An 18,479-nucleotide genomic window follows, 5' to 3' on the forward strand; every position below is an offset into this window, starting at 1 on the left:
GCCGCTTGCTCCGTCCGTCGCAGGGACGCTTCGCCGTCCTATTGGGCCGCTGTGCCGCCCCTCAACTCTATCCCTGCCTCTATTGGTGGAAATCAAACCAGTCTCCCCGCGATTTGCCCGGCAGGTTTAAATCCCGCCTGCGCTCCGCCCTATTGGTTCCAGTGGGCTCCTTATGTCAAATAAGTCCCGGACTGCTCGGCATTTTCCATTGGGCGGGAGTCACCGCAAGTCCCGCCTGCAGCTCCTTTCCTCCCGCCCCTTCAGATAGTCTCTCTTTCCCGGTGGCCTCTCATAAATGTCGCTCAACAGATGCTCCGCCCTACCCCTCCTCCCAGCTCCCCTTTTCTGGCGCTTCTTGCGAAATCAGCAAACTAGAGGATTTTTTTTTCGTAAAAGAAAAAGAAAGAAAACCTCCGCCCAACTGACAGGCGGTCAACACTTCTTCTAGGCTCTTATTGGACGGAAAACTCCTTGTCCTTCAAGCCAAATTCCTTGTCGCATTGGCTGAATGGGCTGACAGGAGAACGGCGGCAAAAGGAATGGTGGGGAGCGGAGGCTTGGAGACTGGTCTGCATTTCCGGAGAGGCGGTGCGAATGTCGTCACTAAGTTTGAGCCAATAGGCGCTAGGAGTAGAACGTAAAGGGGAAGAACGCGGTGTGTGTTCTAATCCGTCACCTTTCGGGGGCTGAGTTTGAGTCCTGCGCGCCACGTTCCGACGCGTTCTTTTGCTTTAACGCTAGAGAGCATTGGTCCCATAAAGAAGTAGGTGAGCCATTAAAGTCCATTTTTTAAATAAAAGTCATAGTAGGGTAAATCTTTATGAAAAGAACTAACGTGTCATAAAATACGTAGTGAGCAAACTTTTGCCTCTTCAAACTCCCCTGCTTCCAGGGATACACTCCTGGCAATTCCCCCAATAAAGCAGTTGCAGGCACAGGTATAATTGCAAAAGGCCATAGCCTTCCTGGGCTGTTTCCACACATAATGAAACGGAAACTATTACCATTTTATTTTATATACCGTACCCCACTTTTTATACCGAAAAGGCTCTTGAGTGCAGTAAAAGATTCTCAGCATAAAATGAGGTTGGAGTCTAGAATCAGGGCTGCATTTCCTTCTCTAGACATTGGCCTTCCTTTGGCCCAATGCCGGCACGCTAGGCAAGTCACTCCTACTAAGCATCTCAGAGGCAGTGAGTAAGTGCTGAGTATCTGAAACTTGCTCAGCTGGTGGCTGAAGGATGCCTTTCCTTGCTCCTCATAGGTACTGAGGACCTTACAGTCAAAGGCACCTGCAATTGGTGTCCATTGGAACCTGTAGGGTGGAAGCCAGGGAGACCCAAGAGCAAATGGAGCCCTTGCAAATGGCAGGACGAGCCAGCTTAATTCTAGTTTTGTTCCCATCCTGCTTATTGCCGAGTTCTACAGTGGCACCGCTGAGACTAAGGAGGAGGAATCCAGTGCCACCCTTAAGTCTGTTTGTGAGGCAACATTCACACTGTATCACCACACTATGATGCCACTTTAAATAGACATGGCTTCCCTCAAAATTCTGGGAGCTGTACAGTGGTACCTCGGTTTACAAACACAATTGGTTCCGGAAGTCTGTACTTAACCTGAAGCGAACTTTCCCATTGAAATAGTTACAGGTAGGTATCTGAAGAAGTGTGCATGCACACGAAAGCTCATACCAAAACATAAACTTAGTTGGTCTTTAAGGTGCTACTGAAGGAATTTTTTTATTTCCCATTGAAAGTAATGGAAAGTGGTTAATCCTTTCCAGATGGTCCGTGGAGTACTTAAACTGAAGCGTACTTAACCTGAAGCAAACTTTCCCATTGAAAGTAACGGAAAGTGGATTAATCTGTTCCAGACGGGTCCGCGGAGTACTCAACCTGAAGCGTACTTAACCCGAGGTATGAGTGTAATTGGTTCCGGAAGTCCGTACTTAACCTGAAGCATACTTAACCTGAAGCGAACTTTCCCATTGAAAGTAATGGAAAGTGGATTAATCCGTTCCAGACAGGTCCGCAGAGTACTTAAACTGAAAATACTCAAACCGAGGCATACTTAAACCAAGGTATGACTGTAGTTTGTCAGGAGGACACGCCCTCCCCTATTTACTTCACAGCTGCAGTTCTCAGAGTGGTTTAAAAACCAACCTTGCTTAAAGTGCTTTCATGGCACTTTAAATGTATTGTGTCAATGGGGCTGAAGTAAGAAGGCAAAGAGGTGTGGGCAGTCTGAGGTTGGGCCAGTGCCCCATAAATGAGATAGCCTTCACTTGTCAAAGGGATGGGACTGAGCAGCTAGAACTCCAGCTATTTTGGACTGCAACTCGCATCAACCCCAGCCACTCCATAGAATAGTCAAACCTCGGCTCCCGAATGGGTCTGTTTTCAAAAGTTTCCGCTCCCAAACGCTGAAAACCCGGAAGTTAGTGCTCTGGTTTTCGAACGTTTTTCAGAAGCTGAACATCCGACACAGCTTCCGCTTGAGTGCAGGAAGCTCTTGCAACCAATTGGAAGCCACGCCTTGGTTGTAGAAAGTTTTGGAAGCTGAGCGGGCTTCCAGAACGGATTATGTTCGACAACCGAGGTTTGACTGTACAGTAGTACATCGGTTTCGAACATCTCCGCTGACAAACATTTTGGTTTTTGAACGCCGCACACTCGGAAGTAAATGCTTTGGTTTTTGAACACGCCTTGGAAGTTCAACATGCCACATGGCTTACTTATTGAGTTTGTTTTTGTTTTTCAACGTTTCGGAACTCGAACGGTCTTCCAGAATGGATTACGTTCGAAAACCGAGATACTACTGTAGTAGAAAGCATGTGGAGTCAAACCAGGTGTCTGTCTAATCTGACTCTGGGATGTTTTGCACATATAGTATTGCTAAACCATGGTTTAGTGTTACAGGGGCACACTGCAGCAAGCCTCTGGCTTCTATGCTCCTTTCTCTGGCGTAGCGCTGAGGAGGAAATCAGAAGTTTCCATAGCTTGCTTTTTAGGCTACTCATAGTTTAATGTTGCATCCAACCCCTAAACTGTGGTGAATCTTAACTGTTGAAGCAAGCCAGCTTTTTAAACTATGGGTTGAAATTTTGGTTTTAAAGTTTGTTATGTTTTGATGACATCATCATAACCATGCCAAGGAGGGAGCAGCGGCTCTTTCATGTAACACTAATCTGTGTTTAAGTATTCGATGTGAATCAGAGTAGTGTCTGCAGCTCACAACTGATATTGTTGTTGTTTAGTCGTTTAGTCATGTCCGACTCTTCGTGACCCCATGGACCAGAGCACGCCAGGCACTCCTGTCTTGCACTGCCTCCCGCAGTTTGGTCAGACTCATGTCGGTAGCTTTGAGAACACTGTCCAACCATCTCGTCCTCTGTCGTCCCCTTCTCCTTGTGCCCTCCATCCTTCCTAACATCAGGGTCTTTTCCAGGGAGTCTTCTCTTCTCATGAGGTGGCCAAAGTATTGGAGCCTCAGCTTCACGATCTAACTTTCCAATGAGCACTCAGGGCTGATTTTCTTCAGGATAGGTTTGATCTTCTTGCAGTCCATGCGACTCTCAAGAGTCTCCTCCAGCACCATAATTCAAAAGCATCAATTCTTTTGATATTTGATAAACAACTGATATTAGTGAGTGAGAAACTCTGGTCCCTGGCAAAGCAGATTCTGTGTTGGCGTGGAAGAGCATAACAATAACTGGCTCCTCCAACACGTAGCTCATGTGTGGGTGTGAGACACAAAGCACTGTGTCATTCACTATTTACTTACTAAAGGCTTAATAGCTGTGGCAGTGAAGGCAGATGTGATACAGGCAGATGGAGCACAAATCTCAGAAATAAATGCAATACCTGTGACTGGTTTTAACAATCCAGAATTCACCCGTTCAACTGCCAAAAGAAATATATTCTCTGATGCTATCGGCGTCACCAGAGGAACTCTGCCAACTTAACCTTAATGCCAAAACAGATGGTTGCCAAAAGTTGTTAATCATCTCCATCATCTGGTGATCAGACTCTGAAATACACAGATTCCATTTCTTGCTGTTCTGACTGATGGGGGAACTAGGCTGGGTGAATACTGCACATTTAAAGCACATCCCTCCAAAAACAAGAATCCTAGGAACTCGCAGAGCTTCAGCCCAGTACCCTTAACAAAGAGTTAAGTTTCCAGGGTGTTTTGTGGAGGGGAAATATGCTTTAAATGCATAGTGTATACACAGCCTTAGACTCCATTATTTTATCTGATCCTGCTTTTAATGGTACTACAGCTACCTCATTGACACTTATGAGTCTTGCTGGTCTTCTCTAGTGTGCATACATAACGTTTTGCTCGGCTGCAATGTGAAGTCTCCTTCCTTGCCTCACAGGTAATAAACTTTCAGGGGGGGGGGGAATTCCTGCAGGCTTGTCTCCAGAGGCAGCCTATGACATGACTCCTATTGCAGTGGCAAGTAGGTTCTTCTCTGCGTTCTGGTTCGGCCTGTTAGGCAGACGAATCCTGACACCGAGCAATTTAGTAAAAATCCTAAATCAGCAAATGAAAGGCTTGTCTGCAGTTGGCAGTTTTGTTCTGCTCTTGTACCTTTCGAAGAGGTAACAAAACAAAACAAAATCTGCCAAATATATAAAGACAGAGATTTTTTTGTACAGCATGAAGGAAACAATTAAGATTTGAAAAACAAAGCGAGATCTTGAAAATTCAAGAGGGGAAAAGATGGAGATCAAACCAGAGCAGAGAAACAGTAGCTTGTTAAAAGTTTTGAGAGTTGTTAGGAGAGCTCCCTGGAAAAGATTGATTATTAAAGCAATTGGGGAATTTCAGTTCTGTGAGGGGAACAGTGGGTTTCCTAACAACTCTCAGCACCCTTAACAAACTACAGCTCCCAGAATTCTTTGGGGGAAGCCATGCAAATTTAAAGTGGTATGATACTGCTTTAAATGTATAGTGCAGATAGGGCCTTAGTGTCCTCCAGATGTTTTGGACTACCACTCCCATCGCCCCTCATGATTGGTTGTGCAGGCTGGGGCTGACGGGAGCTGAAGTCCGAAAAACTAATTGAGAGCACCAGGTTCTTCTTTCCCATGGCGACAGCATTGACATCACAGAATGTTGGCGGTGCAAGGCAAAGATAGGAAGGTGGGGGGTCATGTGATCATTGGTGCCATGGCAACTGTTGTGAGGTCATGGGGAGCAGCTGGGAGGCCCCCGCCCTCCCTGGAGTGCCGGTTGGCTTGGAGGCGGTAGATGTTCCCTGTGGTGGCACAGGAAAGAAAATCCGCGCTTGAACCAGATAATCCATACCCAACCCAGGAATGGCCAACATTGTGGTGAAGACCATCTGGCAGTCCAAGGAAATAAACGAAGCTGGAGACACATCGACGGGGACGGAGAGTCGGGCTCAGGGCAGCAAGGAGCAGCTGGGGAAGTCGAGCAGCCTGAAGGGCTTCCCCAAAAAGAAGAAAGCCGTCTCTTTCCATGGGTGGGAGCCCTGGGAAGGGAAGGGGTGGAGGTGGAGTTCAATGCACTACTTGGGAACATGCTGGAATCTGTTGGGTGGGACTGGAGATCAGTGGTGGAGTCCATCTCCACTGGCGACCCTGCACGAGATGTGGCCAAACTACAACTCCCAGCTGCCCAAGCAAGCATGACTGGTGGCCAGGGATGATGGGAGTTGTAATTCAAGAAAAAACAGACGAAGAACTCAGGCTAATAATAATAATAATAATAATTTATTTATACCCCGCCCATCTGGCCGGGTTTCCCCAGCCATTCTTAGTGGCTTCCAACAAAACATTAAAATACAGAAATCAATCATTAAAAGCTTCCCTAAACAGGGCTGCCTTGAGATGCCTTCTAAAGGTCTGGTAATTGTTGTTCTCTTTGACCTCTGGTGGGAGGGCATTCCACAGGGTGGGTGCCACTACCGAGAAGGCCCTCTGCCTGGTTCTCTGTAACTTGGCTTCTCGTAGCGAGGGAACCGCCAGAAGGCCCTCGGAGCTGGACCTCAGTGTCCGGGCAGAACAATGGTGGTGGAGACGCTCCTTCAGGTATACTGGACCGAGGCCGTTTAGGGCTTTAAAGGTCAACACCAACACTTTGAATTGTGCTTGGAAACGTACTGGGAGCCAATGTAGGTCTTTCAGGACCGGTGTTATGTGGTCTCGGCGGCCGCTCCCAGTCACCAGTCTAGTCACCTAGAATAACCCTACTGACAAATCAAATATGAATTGATATAAAAGGTGGTAAATTCATTCTCAACTTTAAGACACGCAGAGAATCTCTGGATACACATTGATCTTCTTAAACTTAGTTCTCTCTGAAAAACGGAGAAAACAATAGGATACACTTATATGATCTCTTTAAACTTAGCTGATGAAGGTAAAGACGCTGAAACAGGGCCCTGTTCTGGCTTCTGATTAATGATTGAGACTTTAAGACTTTTACATCAAACAGGACATTGATAGATCCTGATTTTGGGCTAGCATGAACTCGACCCAATTTAAAGACTCTCACATCTGATGCTGCAACAGATTATTGTTGTATATATATATATATATATATATATATATATATATATATATATATATATATACACACATACATATCCTTGTAGCTTTGAGTTTACAGCTTCTGTATGGCTATATGTATTTTTGTCTTTGCAATTCATATTTGATTTGTCAGTAGGGTTATTCTCACTATTGAATCTTATATTGGCCTGAGTTCTTGGTCTGTTTTTTTCTTGGTGCATTTACTAATGGGAGTTGTAATTCAGCATCATTTGGAGCGCCAGAGCTCCCCCCACCCCTGGTGTAGACAGTCCTGCGCTAGATGGAGAAGCAGCCTTAAGGTTCCCTCCAGACATCCATTTTATTGTGCAGCCATGACGCTTCGTGCTTGTGATAGTGTATCAGTTCGGTTTCCCTTTCAACATGCTTTGCGCCTGCAGAGGTTTCAGGGTGGCCATGCTGCTTCGTTCCCAATCAGTGCATGTGCTGTAACATCCTGCTGAAATCCTGTAACTTTTCATACCGCAAAGTATCGGCATGGTGGGGTTGTCCCCGCTGTTGTCGCGCTGTAGCTCAAGAGTTCCCTTCCAGACACCAATGACGCAATAAAACGGCAGAAGCTTCATAGAACTAATAAAAACAGAAGGGTGTGTGAACAGCCTGGTACAAATCCTCCACTAATGTGTTATTCTTGCACCGCCGACATGTTGCAGAATGACCCCCCCAAACCCACCTAGAGTCTGGAGAGGCCCTAAAGCATTTCCCCACGTTCCTGTGCAAGGGGTTTTGTCTACAGCTCTAGAAAGCTGGGTGGGTGAGTGTGCCACACCAGAATTAGTGTGGTCTGACTCCTGATCGTTCAACAAAGATAGGTGCTAGAAATCTTCCCTCCTCCGATAACTCAGGGACCCAGGTATCCCTGCTCCAGTACCCTGTGCCCCCTGAGCCCTTCCCATGGAATCAAAGATTTCTGCCTCCTAGAAAACCTTGCTCTAGCCACCTCAGTTCTCGCTGAGCCACCTCAAGCCTGTTCCTCTCTCCTCTATGCTCTTAGCCAGCCCCATGCCTCAAGCAAGTACAGTATGGTTCTTGGAAAGGAACATTTGGCAAAGATGCGCTCAAGAGAGTTGTTGTCACTGAGAACCCATAAAGCCTGGTTTTGTGTCTGCCCCCTCCCCTTTTAACCTACCTGGTGCCTTCCTCTCGAGACCTAGGATTTCTGCCTGCTTTCCTTAGGTATTTGGCTCAGAAAAGGGGTTAGGACTTGGAAACTGTAGTCTTGGGAGACCAAATTGTGACTGGCCAAGAGCCAAGAGCACCCTTCTCTTAGAAAGCGGTCCCCTTCTCTCCCCCCCCCCCTTACAACTGATGCCACAATAAATCTGTTAGCCTCTGAGGTGCTGCGAATCCCTTTTTGCTGCACCAGACAAACCCAGGTGCTTCACTGAAATCTGAAAGTGACCGCGTCTTGGCTAATGTATGTATTTGCCCTTTTCTCCCCCCACACACCTCAGGGTTGAGCCCACCGTGACCAATGAAAACCCCAACCTCAACTTGAAGCGTTCCTCCGCCTGCACCAACGTTTCACTCCTGAACCTAACGGACGGGGAGCGTGATGACTCCACCACCACTGAGAACGAGTCCACAGATGACGGGGGTCCTCCGGGAGGAGCAGGTGGCGAAAGAAGGGATCCCTTGCTCCCCATCAAGTCAGCGTGGTCCGAGGATGAAGATGACACCTCCAGCCAACAGGTAATGAGAGCAGTTGTAAAGACACGTTGTTCTGTCGTGAGGGCGACCAGTTGAAACCACACTCTTCCCAAACAGAGACTCTCGCCCTTTCCGGGCCTGGTCATACATTTCGGATCCATAGCCCAGCCTGGATACGTTGCTCCCAAACCATACATACCATAGAGCGTGGTTCCCTGAACTCATCCCCAAATGCCCCATACATCACCCTATAACAAAAGCATAACGGTGTGCACAATCCGCTAAGGAATAAAATTACAAAACACTTAATTGCACACTTATTCAAAACCCAGTTAAAACTGCGGTTTAATTCATTCAATGAAATTGAATCGACTTGGTCAAGTGGAAACAGCTTTTCAAAGTCTGGTAGTCATTTGCATCTCTCTGCCACCCTCTTGCCTCTCCCTGGTAATCTCACTGCCCCCTGGCGGGCGGTGCACCCCACTCTGGGAACCACAGCCCTAGAGCACTGCACATGGACGGGGGTTGATGCTGCCTGAAAATTTGGGCCGAAGTTCAGTTGCAACAACCAAGCATAGGGTGGGCTGTTTATTATGCATCACCCTAAAAGGGGAGGTGTGTCACCAACCCCTTCGCCCACCCCACAGACAGGCATAAAAATTTGCACGAGGTCGTCTATATGAATTAGATGCGAGTTTACAAGTAAGTGGCATAATTTAGATGCAAGGCATCTCACCGTAGTGGGAAAGGCTGTGACCTGGGGGAGTTTGTGTGCCTGCTTGATCTTGCTAGGCTGTCGACGGGCAACTTTGAGGTCCCTGTTGCTCTCCCTTCATAGAATCATAGAATTGTAGAGTTGGAAGGGATCCTGAGGATCATCTAGTCCAACCCCCTGCAATGCAGGAATATGCAGTTGTCCTATAAGGGGATCCGACCTGCAACTTTGGCATTATCAGCACCGTGTTCTTTGTTGTTCAACCAGACTTGGACCACACAGCCCTTCAAACAGGGCCACCCTTGCCAAGCATGGCCAGGTTTTTAAAGCTGAGCAGAAGCTACTCTGAACAAACGTCAGGCGGACACAGAATCCGTCGCTGGCGGGTGGTGCTGTTTCTGCAATGCACCTTGGTCAGAGGCTGCAGGGGGTGCAAAATGTGGCGTTTCCCCTCCTGTGGGTGCGGGCTGTTGTGGGTCACATAACTCAAAGGCTGTAGATCAGGCATAGGCGAACTCCGCCCCTCCAGATGTTGCTGGACTACAATTCCCATCATCCCTGACCACTGGTCCTGTTAGCTAGGGATGATGGGAATTGTAGCCCCAAACATCTGGAGGGCCGGAGTTTGCCTATGCCTGCTGTAGATTTCAGCTCCAGGGGTCAACATAGGCATCTTCTTCCAGCCATTTGGGAAAGATGCCTTTATGTAAGGGCTGACATTTGCTTAGTTGTGAGCTTAAGCAACTCGGAATTTTGGTTTATCATCATCATCATCATCATCATCATCATCATCATCATCATCATCTATTGGTGACCCTGAACCTCCAGGATAAGATGGGATTCTTGTCTCTGGGCCAGATCAGAGGTGTCGGAGCAGCCACAAATATTTCTGCATGCATCTGAAGCATTCACACATAAGGTGCAGATGGGTTTACCCCTTACATAAAAATGAGGGTGGGGGCTGAGGGAGCTGAGTCCTTCCACCACCACCTCATTGCATTGGGCTACTTGTTTTTGTTTTGCTTTTTTTTTTTACTTATATAATAAAGCAGTTTTCTTCTCTGCCAAGCTAATTTCCAGCAGGAGAGCTGGACTTGGAGCAATGTGCTTTTCAGGCAAGGCAGTGTGGAAAGGCAGGGCTGGGCAGATCTGTCCATTTTTCCACCTTAATTTGAGTTCTCGACCCAGGTGGCGCTGTGGTTAAACCACTGAGCCTAGGGCTTGCTGATTAGAAGGTCGGCGGTTCGAATCCCCGTGACGGGGTGAGCTCCCGTTGCTTGGTCCCAGCTCCTGCCAACCTAGCAGTTCGAAAGCATGTCAAAATGCAAGTAGATAAATAGGAACCACTCCAGCGGGAAGGTAAATAGCGTTTCCATGTGCTGCTCTGGTTTGCCAGAAGCAGCTTTGTCATGCTGGCCACATGACCTGGAAGCTATACGCCGGCTCCCTCGGCCAATAATGCGAGATGAGCGCGCAACCCCAGAGTCGGTCACAACTGGACCTAATGGTCAGGGGTCCCTTTACCTTTACATTTCCATATCAGTTTGCAATAATAATAAAAGTCCTTGTGAAAATTCTTCAGCATTTCTAGTGCAAATTTCTCCTAATATTACATGTTTTTTTTTTTTGCAAAGCTATTTCCCCCAATACAGTGCATTTTTGTATGCTATTTTTTCACCAGTGCAGGCATTGTGAACCGTCTTGAGATCTATGGAGGAAGGGCTGTGTACAAATTTAATAAATAATACCACAATAATTTTAACGCTCACTTTACCCTAATACATGTATGCATTTTTTTTGTCCATGTAACTTGGCTGGGGAGACCTGCGTTGCAAAATTCAGAAAACTGCTAATTTCAAAGGACGGCTGTTTCAGTTCACATATTGTTTCGGAAAGTTTGAAATAGGGAAGTTCACCTTTAGCTGTGAACTGAATTGAATTTACCCCACATCCCTCGGTAAGGCAAGGCAAGGCGGGAAATGAGATGGGTAGCCTCTCTCTGTCAATGCACTCCTCTGGTATTAAAAAAAATAGACTCTCACACATGTGCATAGAATAACCACTTTTGGAAAGCTTGAAACACACTTGTTGAATTCAGGCAAATGTAAAAACCGCACCTGGTTTAATGGTGCATGAATATGCATAGAACTAAGAAAGGGCTTCAACTGGCATGTCACCCTCACTTTCCAGGGTGGCAAGATCATAATGCAGATATTGGGACAGTCACTCCACCCCGTCCCGCTCTCTGTTTTTTGGAAGAATAAGGGGGAATGGGAAAGGCAAAGTGCACAGAGGTTAGGATCCCTGTGTTAACCATCAAAACTCCTTTCTTGGATTTTGGTTGGTCTTAGAAATAATAAGAATGTTGTTTAGAAATAATCCAAATGAGCAATTCCAAGGATGTGCCTTATTGTTAGGAACACTGCCGGATTTACGTATAAGCTAAACAAGCTATAGCTTAGGACCCCACTCTCTTGTGGGCCCCAAAAAAATTTAAAGGGGGAAAAACTTAAGTTAGAGCTTAATAATTATTTCACTATTAATATACTTCTTCTTAATTGTATTTCACTATTAATATACTTCTTCTTAATTGTATTTCAGTTCAACAATTACTTTGATAAAATACACATTTTGTTATGTGCCAATGGCTTTAGATACCTATTAGGTCCATCAGTTACCATATAGCATATATTCAACACAAAAAACAGTGACAGTTTGTTGTTGACAAAGGACAGCTGGACATATAAAGGGCCCCATTACCTTCAGTAGCTTAGGGCCTCGTCAAACTTAAATCTGGCCCTGGTTAGGAACAAATTCCAACATTGTATTTTAACCCCACTTTTCTTCCAAGGAGCTCAGGGTGGCATCCACAACAAGCCTATGAAATAGACTGGGCTGAAACGCAGTGAAATAAATCCCCCACCTAGTCCAGTACTCTAGCCATTGGACCACACTGCCTTGCACTGCACCATAACTGGCCACCCCTGCCACCCTCTCTCAGGCCTGTCCTCTGCAAACTGGTTGAGGTGGTCATCCTATTCTCTTTCTTCAACTAGCATCTGGTATCAACTGATAAAATGTCGTCTAATCATAACTACAGTGGTTACTAATTCAAATATGTGCAACGGTGTTATTTGGGGTGTCATATATTCCTTGTACGTAAACCTAATCAGGGCACATATTTGTAATGAGGTTGTTGTCGCTCTTCTCTTGTGCCTTCATTAACAGGTAAAAATGTAGCAGGTGTAGGTTTTTTTTATTTTTTTTTTAAAAAAACATATGTTCCCAAAATGTTTTGCATCTTCCAAATTTCTGCATGTCCCGTTGTTCGTGGCACGGTGTTAGGAAAAAGTTGACCACTGTTTCTGATGGAAATGTGTGCTTCTTGTGTCCGACGGCTTTGGGGCTGGGTTGAACGTGGGCTGGGTTGAACGTGGACAAGTGGTAGGTCGGAGGTGTGGCACCTCTTGCCTTTCAGGCTATTGCTGGCCTACCACTCCCATCCTCCCTGACCTCAGGCAATGCTGGCTGGGGCTGATGGGAGTTGGAGTCCAGCAGGCTCTCTATGTTAGGGGTGCGGTCAGTCCAAACTTGCAAATTCAGGCTGTGCCGTATTCTCTCAGATGTAGGGCTGTGCTTGCGTGCGTGATTCTGAATTACCTTTCTCTGAGCAAGAAACCCTGCCACCCTTCCCCCAATTCTGCAATGGTTACCTTTAAGCACGCTTTTAAAAGCCTTGCCTTTAATATATAATTAAATGTCCGAATGTTATTTAGCAAATTCTGTGAAGATAATATTTCCTAGAGCGGTAGACTCGTAATCTGGGGAACTGGGTTCGCATCCCTGCTCCTCCACATGCAGCTGCTGGGTGACCTTGGGCAAACACAGAGTGTTTGTTGTGGGGGAGGAAGGGAAAGGAGAATGTTAGCCGCTTTGAGACTCCTTCGGGTAGTGATAAAGCAGGATATCAAATCCAAACTCTTCTTCTTCTTCTCCTCCCTTGAATTCCTTCTCTTGCCTCTGCCACCTGGGTTGGAAGCCTTTTGAACTGCCCCAGTCTCCTCGTTCCACTAGCTTCACCCTGAATAGCTGCCCCTCGCTTTCTCTCATTCGATTGCAACACCAGAAAATTAACCACTATACAGTACATGAATCGTGCTCTTGCCACCTTGGGAGCATGCAGCCTCCCGATGATGGCTGGTGGCATCTGCCTTCAGGCGCCCACCAGCTTTGTAAAGCCCTCGAGTTGAAATAAATGCCCAGGAAGTGTGGAGAGGTCAGGAGTTAAGCTGGACTATTCACCTGACCCACCCCCTTCTTACGCTCTCCCCCAGCAGGTAGTGAGCAATAGCGGCCTATTGCGAGCCAAGGACTCCATCACCAGCCTCAAGGAGAGGACGTCCAAGGTCAACCGCCATGTTCAGAACCTGCAGGTCTGGAGATTGTCCCCCCTCCCAACGCCAGTTCCGGCATAGGCCACCCAAGCTAGCACCACCCCGAGCTTCCCCTGTTCTTCTCATGCAGCCATGATCACTGGTTCTTTAATTTGGCTCTTTTAAGGGCTCCTAAGCTGGTTTGTCAAGTTTCTGTGCTGACCACATTTTGCTAGCTTCTGTCCTGTGTCGGGGGGCCCAAAAGGCTCCTGAATTTACTATCCACTGCTGTGCCTGGCACATGTGGTCACAGTCCGGGGAGCCAAGCATTTTTATCCCCCCCCCCAATAAATTGTTTTGGGGGCCCCTCTCAGTGTTCCCTACTGTCAGGGAGCAGAGGAGGCCAGGTGCAGACCTGAGTGCAGCTTCAGTGGCTGGCTGGCTCCTCCTCCTTCTGTGGAAAGCAGACAGATGGGCAGGTTATAATTATCACCATCAACATCACTGCATTTGGCTCCGCCCCCTGGCTCCTCCCGAAATGTCATATCATGCATGACATCACACGGACAACCCGGCCCCCTCAATATTGGGCACAAGTTGGTGCCTCTGTTGCAGTCCAACAAAACTCTATGCACAACCAAGGAGAACAGCCCGCCCCTTGGTGAACTTTGCATTGCAGCTGCTTGTACTGCTGAAGAGTCGAGCCGCTTTTCATTTTTATGTTCAAAGTGACTTGCCCCTTCGGCCTACGGTGTCTAGGCCGTTGACTTGGTAACGATGCCCCACCCTCTTGTGATAGCAGCCTGATTTGCATGTAATACTAAACCATGGTTTGTAAAGCTGCGGTTTATCAACCATGGCTTAGTGTTATGTGTGAACCCACCCGTTTATTAACCATGGTTAAAGGTAACCTATTAACCAGGACTTGTAGCTTGTTTATAAACTTCAATTCATATTAACCATAGTTTAGCATTGTGTATAAACTCAGACATTCTCCTTAGCTATGGTTAAGGGGCTGTCAATGCCCCAAAATTACAGAGTTGCATGTGAAGACTTGGCTTTTGTCTCCATTAACAGGGAAAGGATGTAATAAACCAAGGTTTAACTGAATGGCTGTCAGTCACCTCAGATTTAACTATGGTTTTTGAACTATGGTTAACATTAACTGTAGCTTAACTTTATGTGTGAACAGGCCTGTATGTGTGTCGAAGGGAGGTTGTGATGCCCAGCATTCTTCAAGTATCATAGGCTATAAGCTGACTTCTAAAAATCAAAATTGCTTCCCTGACACCATTAAGAATTCTGTCACAGGAAGCAGTGGTCAAAAAATTTCTTGGAAAAAAAGTGTGGATTCTAATTTGGTAATTTTGATAAGAACATGATTGAATTTCAACTGTTCTATGAATTTGTGTGTCTTGTGTTTGCCTGTTTCATATGGGGGTGGGGACACACGGTAGTTCTGTCTTGTTTAGCCTGATAGAATATACACTCAAAATAGCAAGCTCTTCTGTCGCCAGTAGAGCTTCTCTATAAAGGGAAGATGGAACAGGGGTTTTCAAAATGTCTTCCCTTGCAGCCCACTTGAGAGAGCTAAACAATAACTGAGGCCCACCAGTCGCAAAATGGTAGCAGTTAAGGATGGCATATAGAATAACCAGCTGGCAATCACTGACATCATTTTCTAATTCTTCGGAAATGTCCCCTGTCCCCCCCAAGAGCAATTTCCTTGTGGCAAGGATCTCCACAGTTCAGCTTTCCTCAAACAAAGTACAGGCATTGGCTCTAGAAGTAACATGTCTCAGCCTCCCCATTTTAGGCAGAATTTGCTGACCCAGAGCCTCTATGTGGGGCAGGCAATTCATTTCATATTTTCCCTCCCCACCATGCCTCACCCAAGCGATTTGTACCTTTGCAAACCGAAGGTTCATTCCTCCTCCTCCCTGCCCCTTTTATGTTTCACTTCTTCCTTGTTTTTTTTTCTATTCGTTTATTTCCCCGGCTGTTGCTATTACCAAAAAATATCAACCTTCTCTCTGCCTTTCTCATTTCCTTCAACATTGCCTCTGGTCCTTTCCCCTCAGAGGAGCAAGGCCCTCCATTTCCATCTCTCCTCTGCCCTCCTACTACCTCGCAACTGATGGCAGACGTGGGGCTTTTCAATTTCAGCAACGCCAATATTTGGTACTCTCCCCACGCCTCTCCCTTTCCGTTGTCCGGCACCTGGTTGCGTCCCCCGAAATCTGCCTCTGTTACAACTTCTCACTCTTCCGAACCTCTTCAACTGGCATGCAAGGAGTTGATTTTTAGCAAGCAGCAAATCTAGCGTTGGGCCAAGCAACATGGCCAGCAGACAGGGTGGGCGAGCGAGCGAGTGAGGAGGCAACTTGGGTGCGTGGTGGCGCTGAGGCCTGCCACCGCTTGAGAAACACTGTGCTGGAGCGATTTGGCCACAAAGCTTCTGGAAAGGGAGAGAGAGGTAGGGGCTGCTTCTTCGCAGGGACAAGGCCACCTCTAGCACATTTGCTTGCCGTCGAGAACACCCTCTCCGCCTTCTCAGCCGTTCCCCTTCTGCTCTGTGTGCAGAGTGAGTGCACAGTGCTGTGCGAAAACCTGGAGCGGCGCAGGCAGGAGGCTGAGGACCTGGAAGAGTACTGCACCCACCTCAAGGTGAGGGATGTGTTAGCCGGCTCAAGACATAAAATCATCATAGACTTGTAGAGTTGGAAGCGATATAGAAAATAAATAGGGGTGGTTGGCTTTTGCTGCCCAGCTCCCCAAGGGACTGAGTCCCCTAAGTCCATGATCGGTCAGAGATGAATGGATGGAGGCAGGATCCAGTCAGCAGCAGAGCTAGCCGCTCGGGCACCCGGGAGCAGGGCGATCCGCCCGGGGGGGCGATCGGCGCAGTGGAGCTCCTCCTGGGGGGCGATTGGCATGGTGGTGATCCACCCAGGGGCGGGGTGATCTACCCAGGGGAAATTTTGTCACACCCACACCCACACACCCACACACCCAGGGATGACACCCGGGGCAGACCACCCCCACCTACGCCCCTGGATCCAGCGAAGGCAAGGCAGATCTTTATTTTTCTGTTGCAACAGAGTTCCCTCCTCTCCTGGCAAGGAGGCGAGAGAAGCCCCGAACCAAGAAGAAACATCTCTTTTCAAGGGTTTGCATTTTTGCATGGAGAAGGGCAGTCCCCTCTACAAACAGCCAGAAATTACATCCCACATCAGGTGGGGTTACTGTGGCTCAGGCAGGCCAACATGTGATATCCATGAGGATTTTAGCAAGTTTTACATAGTTCCAGACTCAGTTTACACAAAACGTTAGCATTTGATAAGAGCAGGCATCCCCAAACATTGGCCCTCCAGATGTTTTGGACTACAAATCCCACCATCCCTGACCAGTGGTCCTGTTAGCTAGGGATCATGGGAGTTGTAGGCCAAAACATCTGGAGGGCCGCAGTTTGGGGATGCCTGGATAAATGCCCGTCAGACATTCCCCAATGCAGAGCATCTGGGCAAACAATGACAATTAATATATAAAGGAGGTTCATAGATATAGGAGAGGAATTCCTTCAGGAACTTCCCCTGATTGCTGTCTGCCTACCTGTTCTCAGGCAAGGGAGATTAAGGAGGCAGAGGAAATATTGAGAGTCTTTAGGAGAGCGAAGATCGCTTTAGGATTGCTCTGTACTAATTTAGACATGTAGGTTATATACTTATGTATGTGTGTTTACCTTGTGAAATTATCAACATTTATTCTGTATTTAAGACCTTAGAATTCCTGTAACAGAAGGGACCCCGTGTTCGGGTTTGGTGGGTGGGAAGCACCCAAGCAACCATTTCTGCTCAAATGAGGAGAGATCTTTACTAAGAAAGGACATGAGAAGAGACCAAAGGTCTGCCTAGTCCAGCATTTTGCTTCTCAAAGTGGCCAACCCCTTTGGGAAGTCCACAAATAGGTATGGAAGGCAACAGCCCTTTCCTACTGTTGCCCCCACAACAGCCAGAATTTTGGGAATACGCTGCCTCTGAACAGTGCCACTGACTTACCAATTTGCTGTGAATTTGTCTACTTCCCTTTTAAAGCTGTTGAAGCCAGTGCCTGTTGCCACACCTTGTGGCAATGAGTTCCATATAATAATTATGCACTGTGGTCTCTTGTATGTCTTGAACCTGCTACTGCTGATCAGATTCATTGGAGGTCCCCAAATTGTAGCGTCAGAAAAGGGGGGGGCTGCATCTATTTTTTTCTACACCACACATAATTTTTACAAACCCCTATCACGTCTGTACTTAGGATCTAACTACGTGCACCCATCTTATATGTGCCCCCAAAACGTTAGCTTTCTCTTGCATAGAATGTGCTTCGACCTTTCAACTCGTTTTAGGCTACAATTCCGTGCATGCTTATCTGGTGCTACCAATCTCAAACGGGCTTACTTCTGAGTAGGCATGGAAGGAGTTGCACTCTTAGTTGCCCTTTCCTGCAACATTCCCTGCCAGATGCTCTCCTTTGGGGGGGGGGATTGGGACCAGAACAGTACACAGTATTCCAAGCATGACCTAGGATGGATCTACACACAGGAAAAGAACCACTTTAAATGAGTTGGAAATTAAATCGTTATAACAAAAGGAGGGGAAAAAAGCACTATGTAAAAATGACATAGAATTTTTTTTGCTCTCTGGCGCCATCTGGTGTTGCATGTTTATGACACATTCAAAACATTGATTTCGGACTAATGTAGCTGATTCCCCAGGCTAGGATGTGCCTATGTATTGGGCTCAAGGCTATTCTGGGTGCCAGACTGACCAGTCACCTTTGAGCAGCGACACAGCCCATGAGTACGGTGCTGGATCTGAACTAAGTGAAGATCCAGGTTCAAATCCCATCTAAGCCTTGAAGCTTGGGCCAGTCGTTGCCTCGGCCTAACCTACCTGGTGCGGTTGTTGTGAATATAAGTCAAAGGGGAAGACTTGGGCGCCACCCTGAGCTTCTTGGAGGAAAGGGCAGGGTAACATGCAATGATTAAAGTGCCCAACAGCCTTTCCGACCTCCCCTTTCATCCTCTCCCCTTTCATCCTCTCATTAAAACCAATAGTTGAATCAGAGCGGCTTACAAGGTCATAGTTTACTTAACAAGGAAATAAAAGA

General features: G+C 47.0%; 1 protein-coding gene across 1 annotated transcript in view; it reads left to right on the forward strand.

The window, feature by feature from the left end:
- Window positions 1-5,318: 5,318 nt before the first annotated feature.
- The window catches only part of TSKS (testis specific serine kinase substrate), a 30,176-nt gene continuing 17,015 nt past the window's right edge, over window positions 5,319-18,479 (forward strand). The window contains exons 1-2 of the mRNA XM_060281110.1: window positions 5,319-5,494; window positions 8,036-8,273. Of these exons, the coding sequence (XP_060137093.1) occupies window positions 5,328-5,494; window positions 8,036-8,273 (405 nt within the window). The 5' untranslated portion in view covers window positions 5,319-5,327. The remainder of the gene's footprint in view (window positions 5,495-8,035; window positions 8,274-18,479) is intronic.

The sequence above is a fragment of the Zootoca vivipara genome, chromosome 13 (assembly GCF_963506605.1).
Source record: "Zootoca vivipara chromosome 13, rZooViv1.1, whole genome shotgun sequence".
NCBI lineage: Eukaryota > Metazoa > Chordata > Lepidosauria > Squamata > Lacertidae > Zootoca > Zootoca vivipara.